Source organism: Arvicola amphibius, chromosome 2 (genome assembly GCF_903992535.2).
Source record: "Arvicola amphibius chromosome 2, mArvAmp1.2, whole genome shotgun sequence".
NCBI classification, from domain to species: domain Eukaryota; kingdom Metazoa; phylum Chordata; class Mammalia; order Rodentia; family Cricetidae; genus Arvicola; species Arvicola amphibius.
Window position 1 is genome coordinate 131,833,322 of NC_052048.2, and position 23,332 is coordinate 131,856,653.

Consider the following 23,332-nt stretch of genomic DNA (forward strand, 5'->3'; position numbering starts at 1 on the left):
CCCAGAAACAGGATAAAGCTACAAAGAGCAAGTCACACTCTGTACACCAAAGAGCATTCATTACCTTGGTCCCATGGTAGAAGTCGTCCACGCACGTGGCGTTCATGAAGGTCTGGTGGAAGTGGGTGCTGGTGTCAATGCCCCCAGGGATCACCAGCTTCCCGGTGGCGTCGATCACCTTGGCCCCTCCGGGGATCATGAGCTCGCGGCCCACCTGCTGGATGATGCCGTTCTCGATGTAGACGTCCGCCTCGTGGGTACAGTCATCGTTCACCACCTTCCCCCCCTTGATGAGGATCCGCACGCTGGCTGAGTTGGCAAGCATGTTCCTGGGGAAGGTAAGTGGAACTGGTTAGGGCCACTGCGTTTGGTGACAGTTCATCGTCACCGAAGCGCTCTCCTTCCTCTCAGAGCTCAATTTTGTAGCCAGGGAAGAAAGACGGGTAGCCTGAGAAAAGAACTGGTTCTGTAGGAAGTTCCGATCACAAGCCTTTCCCTGTTCTCGTAGTGGGTTTTTATTGGGACCTTGTGACACAATGGTGTTAATATAGAAGCTGGGGGGACTGGGGCCCACAGAAACATCACTTTTAGGTGTGTACAAGGAGGACACAGGCATGGGTGTAAACACATGTGGAGGTCAGAGGTCAACCGTGAGTGTTAACACCTCAGGCATTGTTCACTGCCTTTTCTTTTTTTAAAAAAAAATATTTTTTAGGGGCTGGAGAGATGGCTCAGTGGTTAAGAGCATTGCCTGCTCTTCCAAAGGTCCTGAGTTCAATTCCCAGCAACCACATGGTGGCTCACAACCATCTGTAATGAGGCCTGGTACCCTCTTCAGGCATGCACGTAGACAGAATATTGTATACATGATAAATAAATAAATATAAAAATATTTTTATGCGTATGCATATTTTGCCTACATATATGTATGTGGACCATGTGTGTGTCTGGTGCCCAAGGAGGTCAGAAGAGGGTTGTAGGCTCTCATGGAACTCATGGAACTGATAAACACTATGGCCAAAAAGCAACTTGGGGAGGAAATGGTTTGTTTCAGCTTCCAGGTTACAGTCCACCATAAAGGGAAGCCAAGGCCAGAGCTCCAGGCAGGAACCTGGAGGCAGGAGCTGCAGCGGAGGGCATGGAGGAGCACCACGAACTGGCCAGCTCGGCCTCCTTCCTTATACAGCCCAGACCCACTTGCCCAGGGGCAGCACCACACAAGATGGACTGGACCCTCCTCACAACTGGCAATACAGAAAACACCCCAGAGACATGCTCACACGCCAGTCCGACGGAGGCAATCCCTCAGTTGAGGGCCCCTCTTTCCAGGTACGTCAAGCAGACAAGTGAAGCTCACCCTGACAACACGCGGAACCAGTGACTAAGTGATGAAGACCTCAGCTACTAACAGCACTCGAGGTAAGCAATGTGGCTTAAAGCATGATCGGCAGGCCGGTGCCAGAAGTTTCTGGAACATCTGGTAATCTTGGACACCAGATCATGGTAACACAAAGTACTGTGAACACGATGAAGGAAGCTACAGATTTTCTCTCCCATCCTCCTCGCTTCATTTTGCCCGCCCCCAAGCCAAGTTCAGGTCTTGGGATCTGGGGAAGAAACATCAGCCACCTGGAGTGTCCCGCTTGCTCCCCTGTGTACGGTTGGTTAGCGGAGAGATCTCGCGTTTCTGCCAACTGCCTAGGCCAGCACGCGTGGAAACAATCCCAAGGGAACTTCCAGCGCCCCCCAAGACCAGCCCACCAGGTGCTAATGAAACTTTGGGACAACTGTGGCAATCAGGAGCTGTCGCCCCGGGGAGTGCGGGGACACACTGCAGGTGAGTGGGAGAGACGCTGTGCTCCTTGAACATCTGCTCCCTGCAAGGTATCTTTCTGACCCTGGGGGAGGAGGGGCCTTGCTCCCCAGTGTGGGAGACACTGGCAAACAGGCTGTCGAAGGGAGTTGAGATAGAGAGGCTGGGAAGATGGGGAGAAGCCTGTTGTTGTCTGAGGCCAAACGCATTGCATGGGCTCTTTTGCCCCACAGTTAAGTGGAGTCTTAACTTTATAATAATCTGAAACGGAGTTGGTTCTTAGGTGATGGGGAAAACTACTCAGGCCAAATTCTTTCTTCTGCCTTCTTCCAGTTGTGATGAAGAAGGGGCAGGCCCAGAGTTTATAACAAGATGACCATTGGGGCAGGGCAGAGGGCAGGAGGTGCAGACATAACCCTTGGCTTTCCAAGAGGCCTTAAGGCTCCCGTACACTGGGACACTGTAGCAATACTCATATTCCTGTTTCAGAGGGCAATGCTGGATTGCCTCGGTGCTCACAGCGCATGTGTGGGGGACAGGAAACCTTACAGGGGATTCCGCTCTGAGCTGTGCCACCAGAATCAGAAGTCAGGAGCGCTGTCTCCCATGGCAACAGCAGCAGTGACTGTCAGTACAATAGCATCAGGAGCCCAGCACTTTCTGTGCAACCCTGTGAAGAGTGAGCACAGCACCAAGTGTTGGCCTGAGCTGAACAGGAGGAAACAGGAGTTTGGGAAGGACGGGCAATGGGAACCTGTTAAAGGTCACACACCGGGGTGGGGGGCAGGGATGCACTTCAGATCAGGATGGGCAAGGAAGTTAGTAGTGGGAACTCAGCGCCAGAAGCCCAGGTGACTATGATATCTGTCATAGGTCCAGTAGTTCCAAATGTTATATAGTAAACTTGTGTTGCTTGTATAATCTGAACATTCATGTTTGCTTGTTTGGCCTTTTGTTGTTGTTTTGAGAAAGGGTCTCTCTATGTAACTCTGGCTGAACGGGAACTTCCTTGTAGACCAGGTTGGCCTTGAACTCTCAGAGATCCATTTACTGCTGCCTCCAGAGACTAAAGGCTTGCACCAATGTGTCCAACTGATGTTTGAAAGCCCCCCCCCCCCCCCGTGCCCACCTTCCCCGCGAAAGAGAGCCAGGCGCGAGTAAGCTGATCCAGGCCAGCTGGTGGGATTCAGACGTGCCATCCTTTCTCACAGGAGCCATGGCTGTTCACAGGGCTCCAGCGCTCCCTCCCCTTCTCTCTGGGCTGCCACCATCTAAACAAGTGTTTTCCCCCTACTTCCCAGCTGGAAATCCCTGACTGCAAACTCAGCCCTGATAGTTCCCCTGGAGAAGAGCAGGCAATGCTACACTTGCCCTGGTCTGGGAGACACCATTCCTACAGGGCTGGGCCAGTCTTAGGTAGTCAGGCTGGACCGCACTTAGAACCACTGAGGGGAAATTCCTTCACTCATTACTTAGCCACAGGAGGGAGCTGTGACTGACACTTACTGCCCACAGTTAACATCTGCACCCAGACCAGGGGAAGGCCTTGCCACTTCCGTGAGCCTGGCCGTCCTGGGGTCAACAGCACACATTTACTCAGGATTTCATCTGCCTCCCCCCATGTCTCCCCACCCTCTAGTGTATATGCCGAAGCCATATCCCCGGGGGCAGATGGCTGTATCTGGAGAAGAATCTTTAAAGTTAAATGAGGTTATAAATAGGATGAGGAACCCTGACCCGATGGGATTTGTGCCCTTGTAAGAGAAGAGACCAGCTGGTCTTTTTTTTTTCTTTTTCTTCTAAGGATGTTAAAAAAATAAAGATGGGAAGCCATGCGAACACAGCGAGAAGGTAGCCAACCGCCAGTCGGACAGGCCTCCCCAAATTAAACTTCCAGTCTCGGAACTGGAAGCCAGTTAAGCTTTCACTGTTTACTCCACCCACTCTGTGACATTGTTACAGCATCCTTGGCATACAAACACAAAGGCACAGTCTTAGGCCATGCTGCCAATATGGAAGCGGGATGACCTAGCCCCCAGATCTACAGCTGCCCAGTGGAGCCACTTAGGTATTAACCACAGCCTAGCCTTGAGGCAGGATTGGACCCAGTGCCCAGAGCCCAGTCCTGACTTGGGTTCTAGCTGCAGGAGGCACAGTGGATGGTTATCCTGGAAAACCCCCAACCTGCCCTGCCTTGTTCAGATAATACCAAGGCAAGGTTGTTTAATACATCCCCTGCTCAAACATCTGGATACTATTTCTTTAAATGCAAATGTAACACTGTAATCATTTGTAACTTTTTTTTTTAAACTGGGCACAGTTGTGGAAAAGACCCAGGGCCAGCTCTGAGGAAATCCAGCCTACTGTGTGAGGGACACACAGGTACCCACCTCACAGTGGAAAGATAAAGAGATAAACACGGACCGATACTGGTTTAACCTGGGTTCCTTCCCAGTCTACCAGACCAGAGCTGTTCAGTGATGGCAGGAGAGCCTTGTGACGTCAGTATTCTCCCACAGGTTTCTACATTTTCCAACCTGTGTCACCAAGAAGGCCAAGCCCTTCTACTTCCCCTGCTGTTGGCTGTTGACATTCATTAGGCTTCTCACCTCCCCCGTAACCTCATTAGCACCTGTTCCTACAGCTTGCCCTGCTCAGCTCTGCTAAACTAAACAAAAGGAGCATGTTCCTGGCATCTCTCCACAGCTCTGCCAGCCGGCTGCCTGTGGAAGGGTTTGGGACAGAACGGAGTCGGCGTGATCCGCTGGTCTTCTTTGGAGAGTCCCCAAAAGGGAGAGATTTGAAGGCAATTGTATTATAGCTCTTTAGTGCCACCAATGCCCCTGGCTAATCTGTCCCTCTGCTCTGGTGGAGCCAGCTAATCCAGGCAGCATTCTAGTCAGAAGGTTCCAATCAAAACACAGAAACTGTATGGAATGTTAGGATTGATTTTTACCAGATCACCCCGTTTATTCCCCAATCACACTGCAACGGCACAGACAGAGCCTGTATCTAGCCGACAGGTTCACTACACACTATAGAGTGCATGCCGTGTGTCTCCTTCCCAAGCTTGAAACCTGGATCCCCAGGGCTAGGGATGGTACTCAGAGGTAAAGCCCTGGGAGGTAATGAGGTTAAAGGTGAAACCCTTCCGATGGGATTAGTATGTTTATTAGAAGAAACAGGAGTGTGATATCTCGTTCTCACTCTCTTCCCCGTGAGGATACAACATAAAAGCACCCCCACCCCAAAAGCCAGGAATGGAGCTGTCATCAAAAACCAAATCAGTGGATACCGTGACCTCAGCACTCCCAGGCTTCAGAACTGTCAAATCACCAGTTCCATGCCTTTGCATCCCATCAGTGTGAACAGACTAAACATCACTCTGGACAGAAATGAGCGTTATAGTTAAATCACCATTAAGGGACAAGTGGGCCTTGAAATAAATGGCACCTCATTTAGATGTGTCTGGCCATACATTTAACAGCAACAAAAATTTTAATCAGATGGCTACTTGTCTATGCAGGCAAAAGAATTCAGAACACATGTCTGTCTCAGGCAGAACTGATAAAAATGCCAGATAGTTAAAGCCGTTAGGAGAATAATGCATGGCATTCCAGAACTACACCTGTCATTGGTGTGACTCTGCCTCCAGTCTCTAGGCTTTTCCCAACAAAGGACTCTCCAGGAGGGACAGGGTAGTGTTCCCCTGCAAACTGAGGCATCTGAAAAATTCTAAAATTTATTCAGAAGCAGTGAGGCCTTCAACGACAAGCTGGTGCATCTCTTGATGTGCCAAGTTTTATCTAACTGCACACAGCTTGCATCCCCAGATTTCCTGATTCTGTAGCCTGGCTTCTGCATTTCCTCAGTCAGACCCGGGTTAGTGCTTAAGGGGACAGGTCATGCTGGGATCCAGGCGTTCTGGGCCGAAGGCAACACTGAGCAGGAAGAGAGGGCCTTCAGAGCCAGCCTCTTCAGGATCAAAATGGCAACAATTACCGCTATCCAGCAATAGTATTGCTGAACAGAAGCCCCTCCCACCTCTTGGAAACCGCAGGTGGGCGTTCCTGATGTAGAACCCGCCCTGGGCGCTTCGCGCTGACAGAGACGGTCAGGGTTAAGGCAGCAGCCACGAACTGCACACACCCCGAACTCCTAGAAAGCCGCAGTGTTCTGCCAAGGAAATGTCGACCCCAAGTCTACATTCTGGAACTGTCTGCTTCTGACATCACCTTTCCCAGCTCCCCATGCCTGTGGGGAGGCGCTAGACAAAGGGAGCCTGCAGTCTGTCCCGCACAGCTGTCCCCATTCCCCGCAGCAGTTCCGCAGGAGGCTGTAGGGGCACATGGGTGCAACGGGGCTCCTTCCTGCACAACGCATTGGCTTTTAAGACACAGATTTTTTCTTTTCTTTCTTTCTTTTTTTTTTGGTTTTTGGATTTTGGAGACACGGCTTCTCCGCAGCTTTGGGATCGATTCCTATTTTTAACAGGCACTGCTTGGCTCACATTTCCTTTTGAGAGATTCCACACAAAAATGTGTGGGGACTTTTTTCCTCCCTTGGGAACCCTGCCCACTCTGGGGTGTGTCTCTTTCACTTGATTTCTCCACTTTCCTGTGATGATTTTTAATAAAGCATGCTTCTGTTCTGTGAAGGGAGGAGAAAGAGAAAGAGAAGGGGGGTAGATTGGGGTGGGGAGAGAGTGAATGTGGCTTGCCATATAACATGCCCCTAAGACATTAAAAAAAGAAAGAAGGAAGAAAAGACAGAAAGGCAAGAAGGTCCTGTGGCATTTAAGCTAACCTAGTGTTAGCTGGGGATGATCCAGGGGTGAGGGAAGCTGGTGCAATTGGAAGCCAAAGCTGGCCTGGGCGGGCTGTTGAGTCCTTACCATGCGATCAAAGGCCAGCACTTGCAGCTGTTCCAGAATACCACGAACAGAAAACCTGCAGTTATTTCCCCTCTAATCAGCATAGAAGAAAGCAGCAGAGATGACATTTAACAGCTTTCTCCATGGGAGAGCCATCCTGGGAGAGCCATGCCCAAAGGGTGTGAGGATACGGGGTGCGGCTCAGTGGTGGAGCTTGCTTAGACCCTAACACTGAAAAACCAAAGAAGAAGAAGGGCGTGCTGGGAGGAAGAGGAGAGGAGCACCCTGGAGCCATCCAGAAAATGATCTCTTTTGAGTTAAAACCATAACAACAAATCAAAGCTTCAATAGATCGTGAAAAGCAGAGCGTAACTTTGGGGCAAGTGGGGAATGCTGGGTTTAAGTTAATAAATTAAAAATGTTAAATTATTTTACATGTATGGGTGTTTTACTCACTTGCACATCTGTGCATTATAGGCACGACTGTGGCCTATGAACACTAGAACAAGGCACCAGATACCCTGGAGTTACAGATGGTTGTGAGCGGACACGTGGATGCTGGGATCTGAACCTGGGTCCTTTGGAAGAGCAGCCAGAGCTCCTAACAAGTGAACCATCTCTCCGGCCCCATTTTTAAGTAAATTGATTTCTAAATTTAGAAAGCACAAAATAGCACTTGACTATAAAACAGTAAAATTTTTATAATTAATTCTTAATAATTTTAATCAACAGTGGAGTAATTTTAAATAGTATTTATGGGGTTGGGGGTATAGCTCACTGGTAGAACATATATTTAGCATGTGGGAGGCCCTGGGTTCAATCTCCAGCATTAAAGCTATAACCATGTAAAATAATTAAAGGATGACAGACAAGTAAGGCACACAGGCAATGGCAGGAGGGGCTGTACGTTCAGCACTGCCATCAGCCAAGTCCTTTCAGAGGTAAGTGCTCCTTAGTATCAATGACAGCTAGGTGACCACAGAAGGAGGAGGAGGGGAGGGAGGAAGAGGAGGAGGAGAAAGAGGAGGACAAGGGAGGGGAGAGGGAGGAAGAGGAGGAGGAAGAGGAGGAAGGAGGAGGAGGGAGGAGGAGGAAAGGAAGAAAAGGAGGAAGAGGGGGAGGGAGGAAGAGGAGGAAGAGAAGGAGGAAGAGGAGGAAAAGGAGGATGGAGGAAGAGGAGGAGGGAGGGGAGAGGGAGGAAGATGAGGAGGAAGAGGAGGAAGGAGGAAGAGGGAGGAGGGAGAAAGGGGAGGAGGAGGAGGAAGGACACAGCTGTCTCCACTCCTACCTCTTTTCCCTGATGTTCCACAAACTCCACCTGCCCTAGAACTCTGTTCTTCACCAACCCTGGTCCTCTTTTCTTTCCTTCCTTCCTTTTTCAAATAAGCAGGAATCTACAAACCCATTCCATGTCAATGAGAGCTCATTTTCTTATTATCCAGATACCCACTAGACCCTCTGGAATATTCCACAGGCAGTAGGGACACAGTTTGTCTGAAACAAATTTGATTACCCTGTCAATTGTCTCAGATAACTGGACTTTTCCAGGAGCCCCAGGCCAGTGTGTCTGTCCAGGCTTGAGTGACAGGCCTGATATGTTGAGGGACAGGCCTGATATGGGTCAGTTGTGAGGCTCATGTAAAATGTTTTGAGGGATTCCACAAGTAGAACCTCACCATGGGGAGAGGAACTAGGAGGACCAATCAAAGGGCAGCACCTCTTTATCTTGTCTGGGACCTCCAAAGACCAGCTGGGGATGTGGATGCCAGGGATCTGGACACGAAGAAAGACCAGATAGACAAGGGCTATCTGGACACAGCAACTAGAAAAAAGTTGTAACAAATTTTACATCCAACACATGACATCATCCTGGGTCTTTTGTACTCACAAACATATTTATAGTCCAGACTGGCTACTAAAGAACCCATTTAATGTCCTCCGGACCTCTTTCTTTAACCTGGAGGCTGGGCAGAATCAGGCCTATAGATGGTGTGTGTCACTTATGGGGAGGACTGGCACAGGCTGTTGGAAACTGGGGACCACGAAGCATCTATATCTGCAGTACTTCCCCTCCTGGGCCACTGTAGCACAAAGAAGTAGGAGGAGCCCAAGGTGATGGGAATTAGACCCAGCACCCTAAGAGGCTCTGAAGGAAGAGAACCCTACTGCTAGGATGCCCATGTGATGGCCAGACCAGCTTTTTTTTTTTTTTTAAGTTTAAAAACTAACTCAAGGCAAAGGAGCTGCTACAAACCCCACCCAAGAGTAGCTGCCCCCTCCCTCCACCCAGGCCAGGGAGGAGATAAAGGAACAAGTCACTTCAGGAAGGCAAATCCAAGGGCGCTTAGTCCTCAGCAGGCTAAGATCAAGTAAGAGGTTTTAATCCCGGTGGTTCATCTGGATTGGCCTGGATCAGCGTGGCTGCTCCTAATGAGCCAGCAGCAGTGCCCAGAGGACAGCAGCCACATTCCCAAGGATTAGCTGTGAGAGGGTGGGAAGAAGCGGACCACAGAACACTTGTTCAGCAAGGTTAGCTGGAAGGCACGGGAGAGAAAGCGGCAGCTGTCAGAAGCTAGAGTTTGTGCGTGTGTGTGTGCGTGCGCGTGTGTGTACATGCAGACATGCGTATCGGGGGTGGGTTGGGATAGACTGGGACAGTTCAACCTCACTGGGTGTCAATTTCCATGGGCATTTTCTACATCCATGGATACTGCCCTGAACATGGAGGCAGACACTGGCTCTTTCTCTAAATGTCTAGAGGTCAAGTACTCTGAAGAGCTATAAGCATAATGAAATCCCTCATTCACAATCCTGGCCCCCAGGCTCTAGAGAAGGGCTGACAGAGAAAAGGACTCTAGACCCCTGGCTGAGGGTTTAACCAGAGAGCACAACATCAGGGACCAGCAGTCAGTCCCCTCCCTGACCTGGGCAGATTCTTCAGCTCTGCTGAACTCTCCAGGGCCCCAACCAGCTGTCTCCAGACCCCAGAAAGAATTTCACCAGCACCCTTTGAAGGAAGCAGCTGCAGTTCCAAGACCTCCAGAGGGGCTGCTTCCCAGAATCCAGCCACGGCGTGGAGGGCCAAATGTCCGAAGCCAGAAGGGAACAGGCAAAGGATTCCTTTCAGGTTGAGATTTAGGCTCTGAGTGTGATAGTCACAAGCAGAAACAACAACAGCAATAATTCGACAAAAACCCCAGGGATGAAGAGCCGGCTCAGTGGTTAAGAGCACTGACTGCTCTTCCAGAGGACCCAGGTTCAATTCCCAGCACCCACATGGCAGCTCACAACTGTAACTCCAATTCCAGGGGATCTGGCACCCTCACATTGCAGGCAAAACATCAATGCTCACAAAAATGTAAATTATTAAAAAAAAGCAAAACAAACAAAAAGCCCCAAACCCCAAGTTTTCCTAACTACAAAATACCACAAGCCTCTGGACTACCTAATAAAAATCTAGATTTAGACTGGAACATGAATAAAAACTGCATTTTTTTCTCATTTAGACTGAACATTAGTATGAACTAACCACTGCCACACACAATACTTGTCAACAGTGTTAGAGGGGACCGGGCAGACATGAACACACAAACACAGTGCGATTTCATTAATATAATGATTGCGCTAGGCAAAAGTGAATTTGAGAGACTAGGCTTATCGTGGTGAGATGGGATGAAAAATCAAGGAAGGGCACAACGGCCCCTGAGGCTCTGTCTGATAAGGAAGGGGACTGTGGTGGCGGGCTCAAGAGCGTCTGTTAGGTGTGAAAGACACAGACACTGGCTTCAAATTAGTCCTTAAATTGCTAAATGAATTCGTATATATAATCCATTAAACATTTAAAATTACAAACGAAACACAGACAGGGAGGGAGTGAAGACATGAAGGCTTCGGAGGAAGAGGAGTGGGGTTCAGCATGAGGTACCGCCAGGAGCCTCAGATTTGAGTTCAGCCCACTGAACATTCCTCTGTGGCTGTCAAGTGACATCATCGCGATCAGTACCCTGTCTCTCGAGCGCCTTTGCATGCCAGCCTCAGAAAGTCTCACAAGAGCCCTCTGAGGTGACCGCTGTGACTCTTGCTGTGGCTCATGAAAGCTGAGTGAATTCCTAGGAAGCAGGCTCTTGACAGCTGGGTCTGGATGAATTCACTTCATCCTTCTGAGAGAAATGAAGGGGGTCACCAAACACTGGTTGAAGGACGGATAAGCCAGCATGATGGTGCCTTGCATGCGTCTAGGGTTGGTCAAAAGAAGAGCCAACAGAAATGGTCAAGAAGGCTTCTCATTGAGAGTTCTGTGGACCAGGGGTGGGCCAAGGACTAGGGAGAGGACCACGGCAGGCATCCTCTAGTTTTTTTTTTGAAGAAGCTGGGATGGCCAGTATGTTTGTAGTCTTGGGACCTTAAAAGTGTAACCAGGACGAGGAAGCTGCTTTGAGACGCGGGATGAAGTCTACGAGGGCAGAGCCAGCAGCAGTGGCTCTGAGAGACACACAGTTCATAGTAGGTCAGCGGTAGCCAGAATGACAACTGGTGTCCGGCCACGGATAAAAACGTGACAGGAGCCAGGTCTCAGGAGCTTCAGCTGGCTCCAGCTGCCTGGAGGCAGGAAAACCATGTCTCTGGCAGTCGAGCCTAAGGGTGCCAGTGTGAGTTAATTAGGTGGCCCACAGAATAGAAAAGGAAGGAACAGAGCTAGGAAGGGACCCACTATTTTTAGGGAAAGAATGGAGGGGACATCCAAGCTATACATAGTTTGAAAATTAAATAAATAAGTTAATTTGCCTGGAAAATTAATTAATTAATTAAGTGAATAAATAAATAAATAAATACAATTTTAAAAAAGCTGATGGTTACTTTCTTTCTTGAAATCCCTTAGTTCAGTCAGGAGATGGCAACTGACCCATACTGGTGAGGAGATAGCTGAGAACAGAAAACTGGCCCCGAGCACACCTTTTAGCACAAGGTACTTCAGGGAGCCTGCCTCGCAGCTGGCCTCAGGTGATGTGGTAGTAAGGACCAGGCAAGGTCGTGCGCTCTGTGCAGAGGGGTGATAGCTGGAGTAATCCTAAACAGTTATGTAATAATCAGAGGTCCGGATGGTGCTCATGGGCTAACACACTGATCCTCTCTCCGGTGGAATGGTTAGGAGACACCTCAAAGCCAGCACGGCACTCAAGTGCTTTAAGCTCATATCTGTCTACTAAGCAGATGCTTCTCATGTGTCCCATTGTGCTCACGCCTGACCCTTACTGATTACCTGAGCTATGGCTTTGCTCCGATTGCTGCGAGGCTCTCTCTACTGCTCTGACATGAAGCCTGCTAAATCGCAATCCAGATTACGGAGACAGGGCATCGCAGTTTGATCAGGACTCCCTCCTCTGCCCCATGTGTTTGAATACTTGGTCCCTGGCTGGTGAAACTGTTTTGGGGAGATTGTGGAACCTTTAGGAGGGGGAACTTAGCTGGAGGACTAGGTCACTGTGACGTGAGCCTTGAAGGTGACAGTCACCTGCTTAAGGGCTGAGCTCTCTGCTTCCTGATGTGTGAGATGTGAGCAAGTATCCTCATTGCCACTGCCACAGATGCCACTCTGCCCTTCCCTCGTGCCAGACGCCATCCTCTCACACCCGGATGGACGGACGATGGACAGATGGACGGGCAGACACGGGACAAAAAACAAAACAAACAAGGTCACTGCCTACCGTATGGCGACACTGTACAAGGAGACAGAGAGCATTAACAATCGATGAGTCAGAGGTTATAGTAGGAAGAGATGCAGTCAGACATTTCCAGTACGTGATGGAAGTCAGGTGAGCTACGTCAGCACTGAAAGGGGGGTACAGACTTCGCTCTAACTGGAACGGGGGCCCCCCTCAGAAACGTGGTGGTGGTTTAGCTCCCTGGGGCATGGCAGAGGCCAAGTGAGGGAATTTCGGATAGGAGTCCCAGGGGCCATTTGGCTCTGTGCATTTGACAACTGGTGCATATCATGTGTGGGAATCTAAAGGGCAGGGCCCACATACTCTAAGGCCTGAGACCTGCCCCGAGAGTGTGGTTGAGACTCTGAAAAGCAGGAAGGTTCGCCAGCGTCTTGAGCAAAGAAATATCATCATTAGATTTACACTTTACATTAAAAAAATATCAAGCAGACCGAAAGAAGACATAGAGGTACTTATAAACTTGACTGAGATTTCTGCAGCAGAATCCAAAACCAGAACATAACATTGATTTAACTAAGACTATATGATACTGGGAAACCGTAATACTGCAAAAGGTACTACAAATTGCTTTCCATAAAAATAAACAAAAACTGGTCCAGACATGTTGCCAACATATAATCAACATTTGCAGTATACGGGAGTGCTTCTAGACCATCAGAGGAAAGGAAACACTCCACTAGAGAAGAGTATGAGCAGCAAGCCACCGGGAGAGGGGACATAGAGAGCTAATAAGAAAACAAAAAGATGTTCACCTTTATTAATATTCAGAAAAATGCAAATCAAGATGGGCTTACATTTTACACCTGCCATAATGGCACAGAGGAAGAGGAAGGACACCCGGAGAGGGAAAAGCCAGCACTACAACATGCGTGGTGACACACGCCTGTAATCCCAGCATTTGGGTGGACTGTGAGTTTGAGGTCAGTCTGGGCTACACAAGCTCAGGACTGCCCCCCCACACACCATGAAAACGGGGGGGGGGACAAGGGGGAGTAATAGAGGCAAATATGGTATGAGCAGAGCTCAATGGTATATAAATATGAAAATGTCAGAGCGGAAGCATGGTTTTGAATGCTAACTAAAACGTCTTAGTTATAAAAAGAAAAAGAGGGAAAACTGGGGATGTGGCTCAGCGGATGGAGTGAACGCAGAAAGCCCTGGTGACCCTCAGAACTGCATAAAACCAGGGCTGGCGACACAGGCCTATATTACCAACACTCAGAGGAAGTGGGGGCAAGAGGATCAAAAGTTCAAGGTCATCCTACGCTACGTAGCGAGTCTGAGGTCAGCCCAGGTGACATGGGACCCAGTCTCAAACACACACACACACACACACACACACACACACACACACATCTATGCAATCTATATAGCATATTATTATACATGGGGAGCTGTTGCAGCGGGACACAGTCTCACTTCACTATTTGCTTTTGAAGGCATTTCTACAGTAATGTGGTTGTACAGTCAGTGATAGCCCTGGCTAGGGGGTGGGGGAAGGGAAGTAACACAAAAACACAAGTGGAAGAAATCTGTGCCACGGTCATCAAATTCCCCGAGCAGTTACTTATGCCTCTTGTACACTTATTTAACAATGAACTTGCACACCAAATGGCCTATTGCAGTGGTTCTCATCCTTCCTAAGGCTGTGGCCCTTTAATACAGTTTCTCATGTGGTGCTACTTCATAACCGTAATTTTGCTGTTATGAATCATAATGTAAATATCTGATACTCCAGGTATCCGATACGTGACCCCAAAGGGGTCATAACCCACAGGTTGAGTGAGAACCACTGGCCTTTTGGAATTTTCTACTTTAATATCTTACTGGCCCCCACAAAGTTCTGCCTCCACTTGGCTCCGGTCCCAGTGTCCCCAACTCAGTGAAAGTCACCCTTGCCCTGCCTGTCCCTAGCAGCAAGACATCATCTTCAATGAGTAGAAGGTCACTTCCGCAAGTGAATGGCCTCCATTCTCAAGATAAACATGAAATGAATTACAACTACATAGTTAAAAAAAACCAACAGCATGGGTCTGGAGAGATGGTTCAGTGGCTAAAAGCACTGGCTGCTCTTCCAGAGGACCCAGGTTTGGTTCCCAGCATCTACATGGTGGTTCACAACCTTTTGCAACCCCAGTTCTAGGAAATCCAATGCCCCTTTTTTGCCTCCTCAGGAACCAGGCATATACATGGTTCATCTACATACATGCAGGCCAACACTTAAAATAAATAAGGCACATAAAATAAATCTTTAAAAAAAAGGCTTAATATTTTATTAGTAAAATTATCTTAATAATCAAATAAAATAAATATAGTAGGTATTTTTTCTATCAAGTAGGTAGCAGAAAAATGGGGAAACACTGTATTTGCAATAGAGAAAAACATTTTAAAAACCACTTAAGAATAAAGAAGAAAAGCACTAGGGCCGGTCCAGAGAGAGCACACCTCTACAGAGAGCATCTTCGACTTGGATCTGTCTTGATGGGTGGTTTCCTTGGGACTGGGGATGGGAGCAGAAGTGACAGCAAATTGCTAAAGGATTCCTCCAGTCACAGAAGGTTTCCTCACTATCATGGCTGCACAGGTCTTGGTTTTTAACGATTTATTTTTATTTTATATACATTGGTGTTTTGTCTGCATGTGTGTCTGTGTAAGGGTGTCCGACAGTTGCGAGCTGCCGTGTGGGTGCTGCGAATCAGACCCTAGCCCTCTGGAATGCTGAGCCATCCTTAGTCACAAGGCTACATATTCCTAAATCATCCACGGACTGCACCTTTAAGATGGGCGACTGTTACAGACTCCTACCTTAGTAAATAATATTAAAATACGCTCCACCAAATCACTGTGGTCAGAGCTGAGGCTTCAGCATTTGAGTAGACAAACACGCGAGCGGGGAACACAGTGCTTGGCCACGATTCCAAAGCACTCTAAGAAAAACAGCATTTCACATCAGTGAGGGAAATGACTCATGCAGTCAACCATGACGTAACTGGTTACTTTTCACGAAGGATATTAAGTTTCATCCCACCTTATAGTACACACTGAGTCGGTCACCTATCTGGACTTTATCTGAAGGTAAAACACTAAACAATACAAATACTAGATGTTGGATGATTCACGAAATGACACACCCAACCAAGGAACAGAGGAGACTTTCTATCTGAATCTGGAAACCTAAGCCACCAAGGCAGGGCATCTTGGTGAGACCCCGCACAATTAACTTGATGAAGTAAAAGATGCGTCTGACTGTTAGTGGTAACTGTACACTTGACAGTCTAGAGCAGAGGTTCTCAACCTTCCTAACGCTGCAACCCCTTAATACACCTCCTCATGTTGTCTTGAGCGCCCCCAACCATAAAATTACTTTCATTGCTACTCCATAGTGGTAATTTTGCTCGTTATGAATGGTAGTGTAATATCTGATATACAGGCTATATGACATGTGATCCCTGTGTACCACAGGTTAAGAACTCCTGGTCTAGAGTCACCTGGAAAATGGACGTGTGGGGGATTATCCTGACTGCATTAATGAGGTGGGAGGCCTGGTTCTCTCTGCAGGTGGCTCCATTTCCCTGGGTGGGAAAAGGAACTGAACAGCACACACACATTTATCGCTTGCTCACTTCTGACGACAGCTGGGATGCGACCCGCCACTTCAACTTCCAGTAGCCTTGACTTCCCTACCTTGAGATAAAGTGAACCGTTCCCCCCCCCCCCATCACAGCCACAGGAAAAGAAACCGAGACAGTGCCGCAGAAATCAGCCACTAAATAAGCAGTTAAATGGCTGGGAAAACATGTGCTGTCCATGTGACAACCCCGGGCTCTTAAATACAGATGGGAACGGCGTGTGTAAACAAGAGAAAGGGCGCCATGCAATGCACAATGGAGCAAACCTAACGTCTCTCCTTTACAGCGGTCAAGGGCATGCGAGTGGACGGAGCAATGGCTGACTCCGAGAGTGGCAGGCACTGAGAGTGTGGGTTTGCCATGACGACCGTCTCAGACAGTGCCAGCGGAGACTGGAGTGTGACACCTTTCTGGAGAAGTCTGAAAAGGTCTCTATTAAGATTTCTGAAAGCCCCATGGCTCTACTGCTAGGACTTTAAGCACAGAAATTAAGACATCGGAACCTGAGGAGACAGGCACAGGAATGGCCACACCAACACTGCTTGTATTCAAACAGAAACAACTGGAAGCAGACGAGTTGCCCATAGGTGGGCAGCGGTAGGATAAGCTGCAACGGTCTCCATTCCTTTGAATGTCATATATGTAAATAAGAGCTCTGTGAGACCAGGCAAGCTGCAGCCGTGTATGTCACTGAAATGGAAACCCAGTGCAGACACTTGTGATATCTGCACACAGATGCAAACTGCTCATTTTCACAAATGAACAATGACAAAAATTATTTCCCTCCCTGCCTATATGTAGATAATCAGCATGTGCATGGTGCAAATAGGACCTGAGACACCCCGCTCGTTACTTCAGGGTGGGCGGAATGTTTAGTGGTCTAAAGAAAAAGTCTCTCTCTCTCTCTCTCTCTCTCTCTCTCTCTCTCTCTATCCCTCCCTCCCCTCTCTCTCCCTCCCCCCCTCTCTCTCCTCTTCCTCCTCTCTCTCCCTCTCTTCCTCATCTCTCTCTCTCTCTCTCTCTCTCTCTCTCTCTCTCTCTCTCTCTCTCTCTCTCTCTCTCTCTCTCGATAACAACCATTAAAACAATGGACCTGTGACTGCAGACATGGCTCAGCAGTTAAGAGCACATACTGAGCTTGCAGAGAACCTGAGTTTGGTTCCCAGCACCCACATGAGGTGGCTCACAACCACCTGTAATTCCAGTTCCAGGGGATCCAACACCCTCTTCTGGCCTCCACTGGCACCTGTGGTCGCATGCACAAACACAGGCATATATACGTAATTTAAAACTAGAAACAAATCTGAAAAAACAAAACCTAGACTGGACGAGAATGTGTGCTTTTGTATAATGCGTGCATCAGAAACGGTCAGCACACTGCTGACGGCGGCTACCTGAGAGCAATTCACTAACTTCTTGATTTCTTCCTTTCTTGTGGTATTTTCTTTCAGTGCTGTTTGGTTTTTTTACTACTCACCCTTGAAAGCCTTTTCGATTTTGCTCAGCAATGCTACATGCTGAGCACAGACTATGTGTTTTATATGCAGTTATCCAGTCATCTCTGAAAAGGGCTGGCTCCAGGATCCCCCTTTTCCAAGACGCTAAAACCGGAAGATGCTCAAGGAGCTTATTAACAAATGGCGTGTGTTTCTAGAGCATGCTTACACATTCTTCTGCATACTTTAGACATTCTCCGGCTGGCAAGATGACTCGCCAGGAAAGGTGCTTGCTGGCAGGGCTGACGACCTGAGTTCAATCCCTCAGATCCACACGGTGGATGTAGAGAACCAGCTCCTGCAGCTTGTGCTCTGACCTCCATAGGCACGCTAACAACCCCTTACCCTCACACACTAAACAAATACATAAAGTAAGTATTCTCTAGGTTATTTATAATCTTTAATATAATTTTAACACCGCCTAAGCAGTTGTTATGTTGCAGGAAATGACGTCTGAACATGTTGACTGGATACATACAGATGTAATTTTTTCCCCAGATATTTTCCAGTCCACACTTGGTTGAATCTCAGGATGGAGAGGCTGCCGCTACAAAGAGCTAACGATACTCAATTTCCAGTTCTCACTGCAACCCTGCAACGAATGAGGCCCAGCATGTTCAGAAAGGTTAACTGGCTCGACCTATAACACACATGATTAATAAACATGGCAAGGCAAGATCTAAGTACAAGGACACACATGGTGACCCTCAATATCCTTGACAGCAGGGTTCAAAATGGGTACTATGGGATCCCTGCCTTCAAGAATCTCATGACTGCTAGCATTTCAGTCTGGGGTGACTGGGGGGACAGAGGACTGTGTTACAGAAATCTCAGTTATCACATGGGTGATAATACTTGGCACTGGGTCCTTGTAAACATTTAGCCATTGACAACTGCTTAGCTTCAAACACAAGAGACCATAAACTACATTTTCCGGGCTCTGGACTCTCTTTTCCCACACAGAATCTTTCTTGTGGTCCATACCCATGATGACATAATTTGTATATCAGAAAATATGCTCTGGTGACCCCAATGTCAGCCAAAATGTAAAACAACAGAAAATCACTACATCTTAGCTGGAACAAGATTCTATAACCAAGGACAGGCCACTTCTTTCATGCTATTTGTTAGCTTTTGGAGCATAAAAGACCTAACAAAGGTTCCCAAGGGGAAGGCAAATGTGTGGTGTTATTTTAAACCAAGTCTACAGGCAATAAACACATTGCATGTATGCACAGGATTTCCTTAAACATACACAGACACTAGAGATATTTTCCAAACGTGTCCAGGCATAGTCAGTGAGTTTAATTCACAGGAAAAAGAAGGTACTTTCTGAGGACAGTCTAGAGACTCGGGGCAACTACTGAACTTTAAAGTAAATTAAATAATTTCATCTAAATTAATGTAGATGAAGCCAAGGGCTTCTCATGACCCACGTCTCGAGTCCACTCCTCGGGTCTAGCAGCCTTGGACTCTGGAAAGCCGACAGATGCCAGTAAGGAAGAGCCAAGAAAAGAAAATGAAAATGTAATGGCGTGGTCTCAGCTGCGTTTAACCACTCTTGTCTGTTTCCCCCTCTCTGCTGCTCAAGTCCCCTTTCCCAGCCATGCTGATCCCACCAGATCCTCATATCTGTGGGCACCTCACACCTAGCCCTCTGCCTGGAGCCCCTGCCCTACCAAACCATCCCAACCCCAGTTCAATGATGCTGCATGCTGGATCCCTGCAGTCAAGAAGGTTCTGTCGGTGCCAGCCCGAGAGCCGTGCTATGCATTAGCTATTTGTTCACACTGCCAGTCTCTACACAGAAGGCAGCTGAGCATCCTCCAGCTGGCCCCTCCACATTCACTTCGTCTTGCAGTGTTCTCTGCAAGAGGTTCATTTGTTGAAGATTTAGGCCCCGAGCAATGAATTGCTCAGTGGTGGAGATCCAGAGACGTGATTGTACATCAATGGGTATATTCACGCATGGGTTCATAACCTGATGGCATTATTGGTGGAGGGGGGTGGAGATGAGTCTTAATGGATGCTGTTATCCATGCCCTTCCTATGTTCTCTGTTGCTCTGCGGAGGTGAGCAGCTTCCCCTGCCTGAGGTTCTGCTACCATGATATTCTGTCTCACAGAAAGCCTAAAGCAAATGGAGCCAGTGCCCCATGAACCCTCTGAAACCGTGAGCCAAAGCAAATCCTTCTCTCTCCAATCTGTTTTCTCGGGGTTTTGCCACAGTGATGGAAACGTCACAATCCCCTTCTCCTTTCTGAGACACTTAGATGTCGACCATCACCCCCATCTACCTAAAGAAGAATACTGTGGGATCTGTTTCTGCTCTGGACAGAAAGGGGTCTAGATGTTCTGTGAGCTGTCCTTCTCAGAGTGTGGCGCCAGATAGCCAGGTTTTTTTCTTCATCTTCTTTTCTTTGGACTGAACCAAGGGCCTCACACATGACAGACGAGCCCTTAGCCACTGAGCTATGGTAGGCTTAGCATGCTTGGTGGGCAACTATTTAACAGTATGCCCTTTCCCAAATGTCCTTAATCTTTCTATGAAAGTAACAACAACAACAACAAAGAGCATATTGTGAACTAGAGTGAAGACATCATATTACTTTTTTTTTTTAAGTGACTGGAACATGGGGCTTCAATGGTCACAAAAGGCCAAGTTCTATAGGGTTCCATTTGTATGAGATACCCAGAATGGGCAAATCACACAGACAGGAGTAGCTGAATGGTTGCTAGGGGAGAAGAAGCAGAGAGGAAATGCATGGGAGAAACCGGGGAACGACTGCTGTTGGGCCTGAGGCTTCTTCCGGGCAATGAAAGTATTCTAGTATTACATCGTGGTGGCGCTTGTGCCCCTCGGAGAACATACCAAACCCCATGGACACAGCTGCACACAGAACAGCTTTATGGCATTCAGATCATGTCTAACTCAAGATAATAGAACAGCCTTTCAATATACTGCTGCTCCAGGCCAGGCCCCGGCTCCAGGGGGTGGGGGAGGACTAGGTGTCTCAGGAGGGCATCGGGAAAGAGGCAGTGAGTGTCAAGACAGTCAATACTGTCCCTGACCAATGACTGGGCAGCAACAGTGTGATGGGGGCCAAGAACCGAGAGCTGTTTCACGGGGTCGATCCGGAGCCCAGAGTTAGTCGTGGCAAAGGCACTGGGGCACATGGCTGTGACTGGGCAGACCGACAGGGAAGCATACAGTGTGCTGACACAGGTGACAGGCGTGGGATGGACATAATGGGCCTCCCTCCTCCACAGAGCATGTGGGAAAGGGCTAGGCTCCCCAGATGGGTTTCTGAGGAAGATCCTCTGGAGGCAGAGAGTAGGGGAAAGAGACATCTCCTTCCTGGGTGGAGGGAAACCTCAAAGACCATAGGCCAGGTGGCACAGGGAGCTTTTCCAAAAAGAGGACTTAGAATCCCTCAAGTTCACGCAAACAAAACACAGCAAGAGCAACACGGAACTAACAGAAGCAACTTCTGGGATGGTTGTGCAGAGTGGAAAGGGCAATACCATAGAGTGCTAGCCCCTCTAGCTCTGAGTACCTTGTCCCATTGTGAAGATGTTAACAGTCCCTCAGTTCACAATGAAACAGGCTTAAGGAGATGAACGAGCAGGCCCCATTTCTCTTCCCCATGTGCTAGCTCCTTCCTGGGGATCAGGCCTGTTGTAGGCACTTAGCAAATACAGACAGTCCCGAGAGGAAGTTCAAGTCCACATCAAGTATTAGCTGAGGAAAGAAAAGTTCTCGTTCAAATGCCTGTTTATTGAGCTGTTGTTGATTAGTTGTTTACGTTGTGTGAAGATGTGTCACTGTGACTGGTTTAATAGAGAGCTGAATGGCCAATAGCTAGGCAGGAGAAAAAAGGTGGGACTTCCAGAGAGAAAGAGGAACTCGGGATGAATCAATCTAGGGGCTCAAGATGCCAGCAAGACACTGAGGAAGTCAGACAAATGGTACAGAGGAAAGGTACAGAGCATAGATTAATATAAACAGGTTAATTTAAATTAAAAGCGCTAGTTGGGAATAAGCCTAAACTAAAGGCCAAGCTTTCATATTAATAAGTCTCCTTGTCATTATTTGAGGGTTGGCGGTCCAAGACAGTCAGGCAAGAAGGTCAAACTACACTAAGCTTAACTCGCATCCATTCCTGTTCCTGACTGTGGCACTGTCTTCTCGGACACTGTGAATGGCCTCAAGCCCAAAACTGTCTCCTCTCTCACAGCAGGGAGATCAGTTCTCTCTCAGTGGCCAGTTCTAGGCACGACCTGCTAAGAAGAGATAGCATCATTAGGGAGGACTTACTGATAAAAAACAGCTTTTTCTTCAGGGCCTCTGCCTTCCTTAATTCTTATCATAGGTCTTGACTGGTTACCTCAGATAATTTTTTTTTTCAAAGATTTATTTATTATGTATACAACATTCTGCCTCGATGTATGCCCATACACCAGAGGAGGGCGCCAGATCTCAGTACAGATGGCTGTGAGCCACCATGTGGTTGCTGGGAATTGAACTCAGGACCTCCGGAAGAGCAGCCAGTGCTCTTAACCTCTGAGCCATCTCTCCAGCCCCTCAGATAATTTTTAAAAAGTTTTATTACTTATTTTTATGTGTATGGGGTTTTATCTATATGTATGTCTGTGTACCACATGCATGAAGTGCCTGTGGAGGCCAGAAGAGAGCGTAAGATACCCTGGAACTGGAGTTACAGTTATGAGCTGCCATGTGGGTGCTGGGAATTGAACCAGGGTCCTCCAGAAGAGCAACCAGCACTCTTGACTACTGAGCCATCTCTCCAGCGCCACCCCAATTTTATGCCAACTTTCTCACAAACTCTGTGATGACCAACTTGCCAACTAGGCTGTCTGGGATGCATTCTCTGGGGAGGAAGTTCAGGGGCAGAGCCCTGGCCAAACCTGCACAAAGCATTGGTTTCCCTCTCTAGCACTGAAAAGAGAAATCTCTAATTGCACAGATTTGTAAAGTTGATCAAGTAAAGAAACTGACATGTACCTATAACTTACTACATTTAAGAATCATTGCCGGGCCCAGGGATGCACACCTTTAATCTCAGCACTTAGGAGGCAGAGGCAGGTGAGTTTCTGGGTTCAAGGCCAGCCTGGACTACACAGCAGCTCCAGACTAGCCAGGGTGACATAGAGATGCCCTATCTTAAAAACAAAAAGAAAACTATCAGTTACTATGGATGAAATTGTACACCCCTGACAGGCTACTGTGGACTCAAGAGGTACAGTTAATTTTGCTCAAAGATGGAGAAATTGGGGCCCGTGGGATGGCATAAAGGTCCCTGGCACTAAGGCTCACAACCCGAGTTCCATCCCAAGGACCCACAAAGTGGAAGGAGAGAACCAACCCCCCTGGATTGTCATTTGATTGTGCAGGTGTGCTAAAACGCACACACACACACACACACACACACAAAGTTAAAAAGGAGGAGCATGGGGAACTTGGGAGAGGGCTGAAGGGGAGGGGAGAGGCAGGGAGGGGAGCAGAGAAAAATGTAGAGCTCAATAAAAATCAATAAAAAATAAAGATAAGTCAAAGATGGAAAAAAAGTTAAAGAAAGAAAGTCAGGAGAATATCGGGTTACCTTGGGAGAAATGTTAATAACTGGAAGCAGGCACAGGGATTTTTGACTATGTATTTGGTCATCTAATCCTTTGAAGATGATTATTATATGATGTTATGTTTAGCTTGCAAAAATCATCAAGCTATACACTTAGGTGTTTTTCTGAGCATCTACTAGGTTTCACTAAAATTTTGTG

At 47.9% G+C, this 23,332-nt stretch overlaps 1 protein-coding gene across 1 annotated transcript in view; it reads right to left on the reverse strand.

Annotated features, from left to right (window-relative positions):
• Positions 1-325, reverse strand: part of Dpysl5 (dihydropyrimidinase like 5) — a 49,788-nt gene extending 49,463 nt beyond the window's left edge. Inside the window, exon 1 of the mRNA XM_038320358.1 lies at positions 65-325. Coding sequence (XP_038176286.1) covers positions 65-325 — 261 coding nt within the window. The remainder of the gene's footprint in view (positions 1-64) is intronic.
• Between the last annotated feature and the right edge of the window lie 23,007 nt (positions 326-23,332).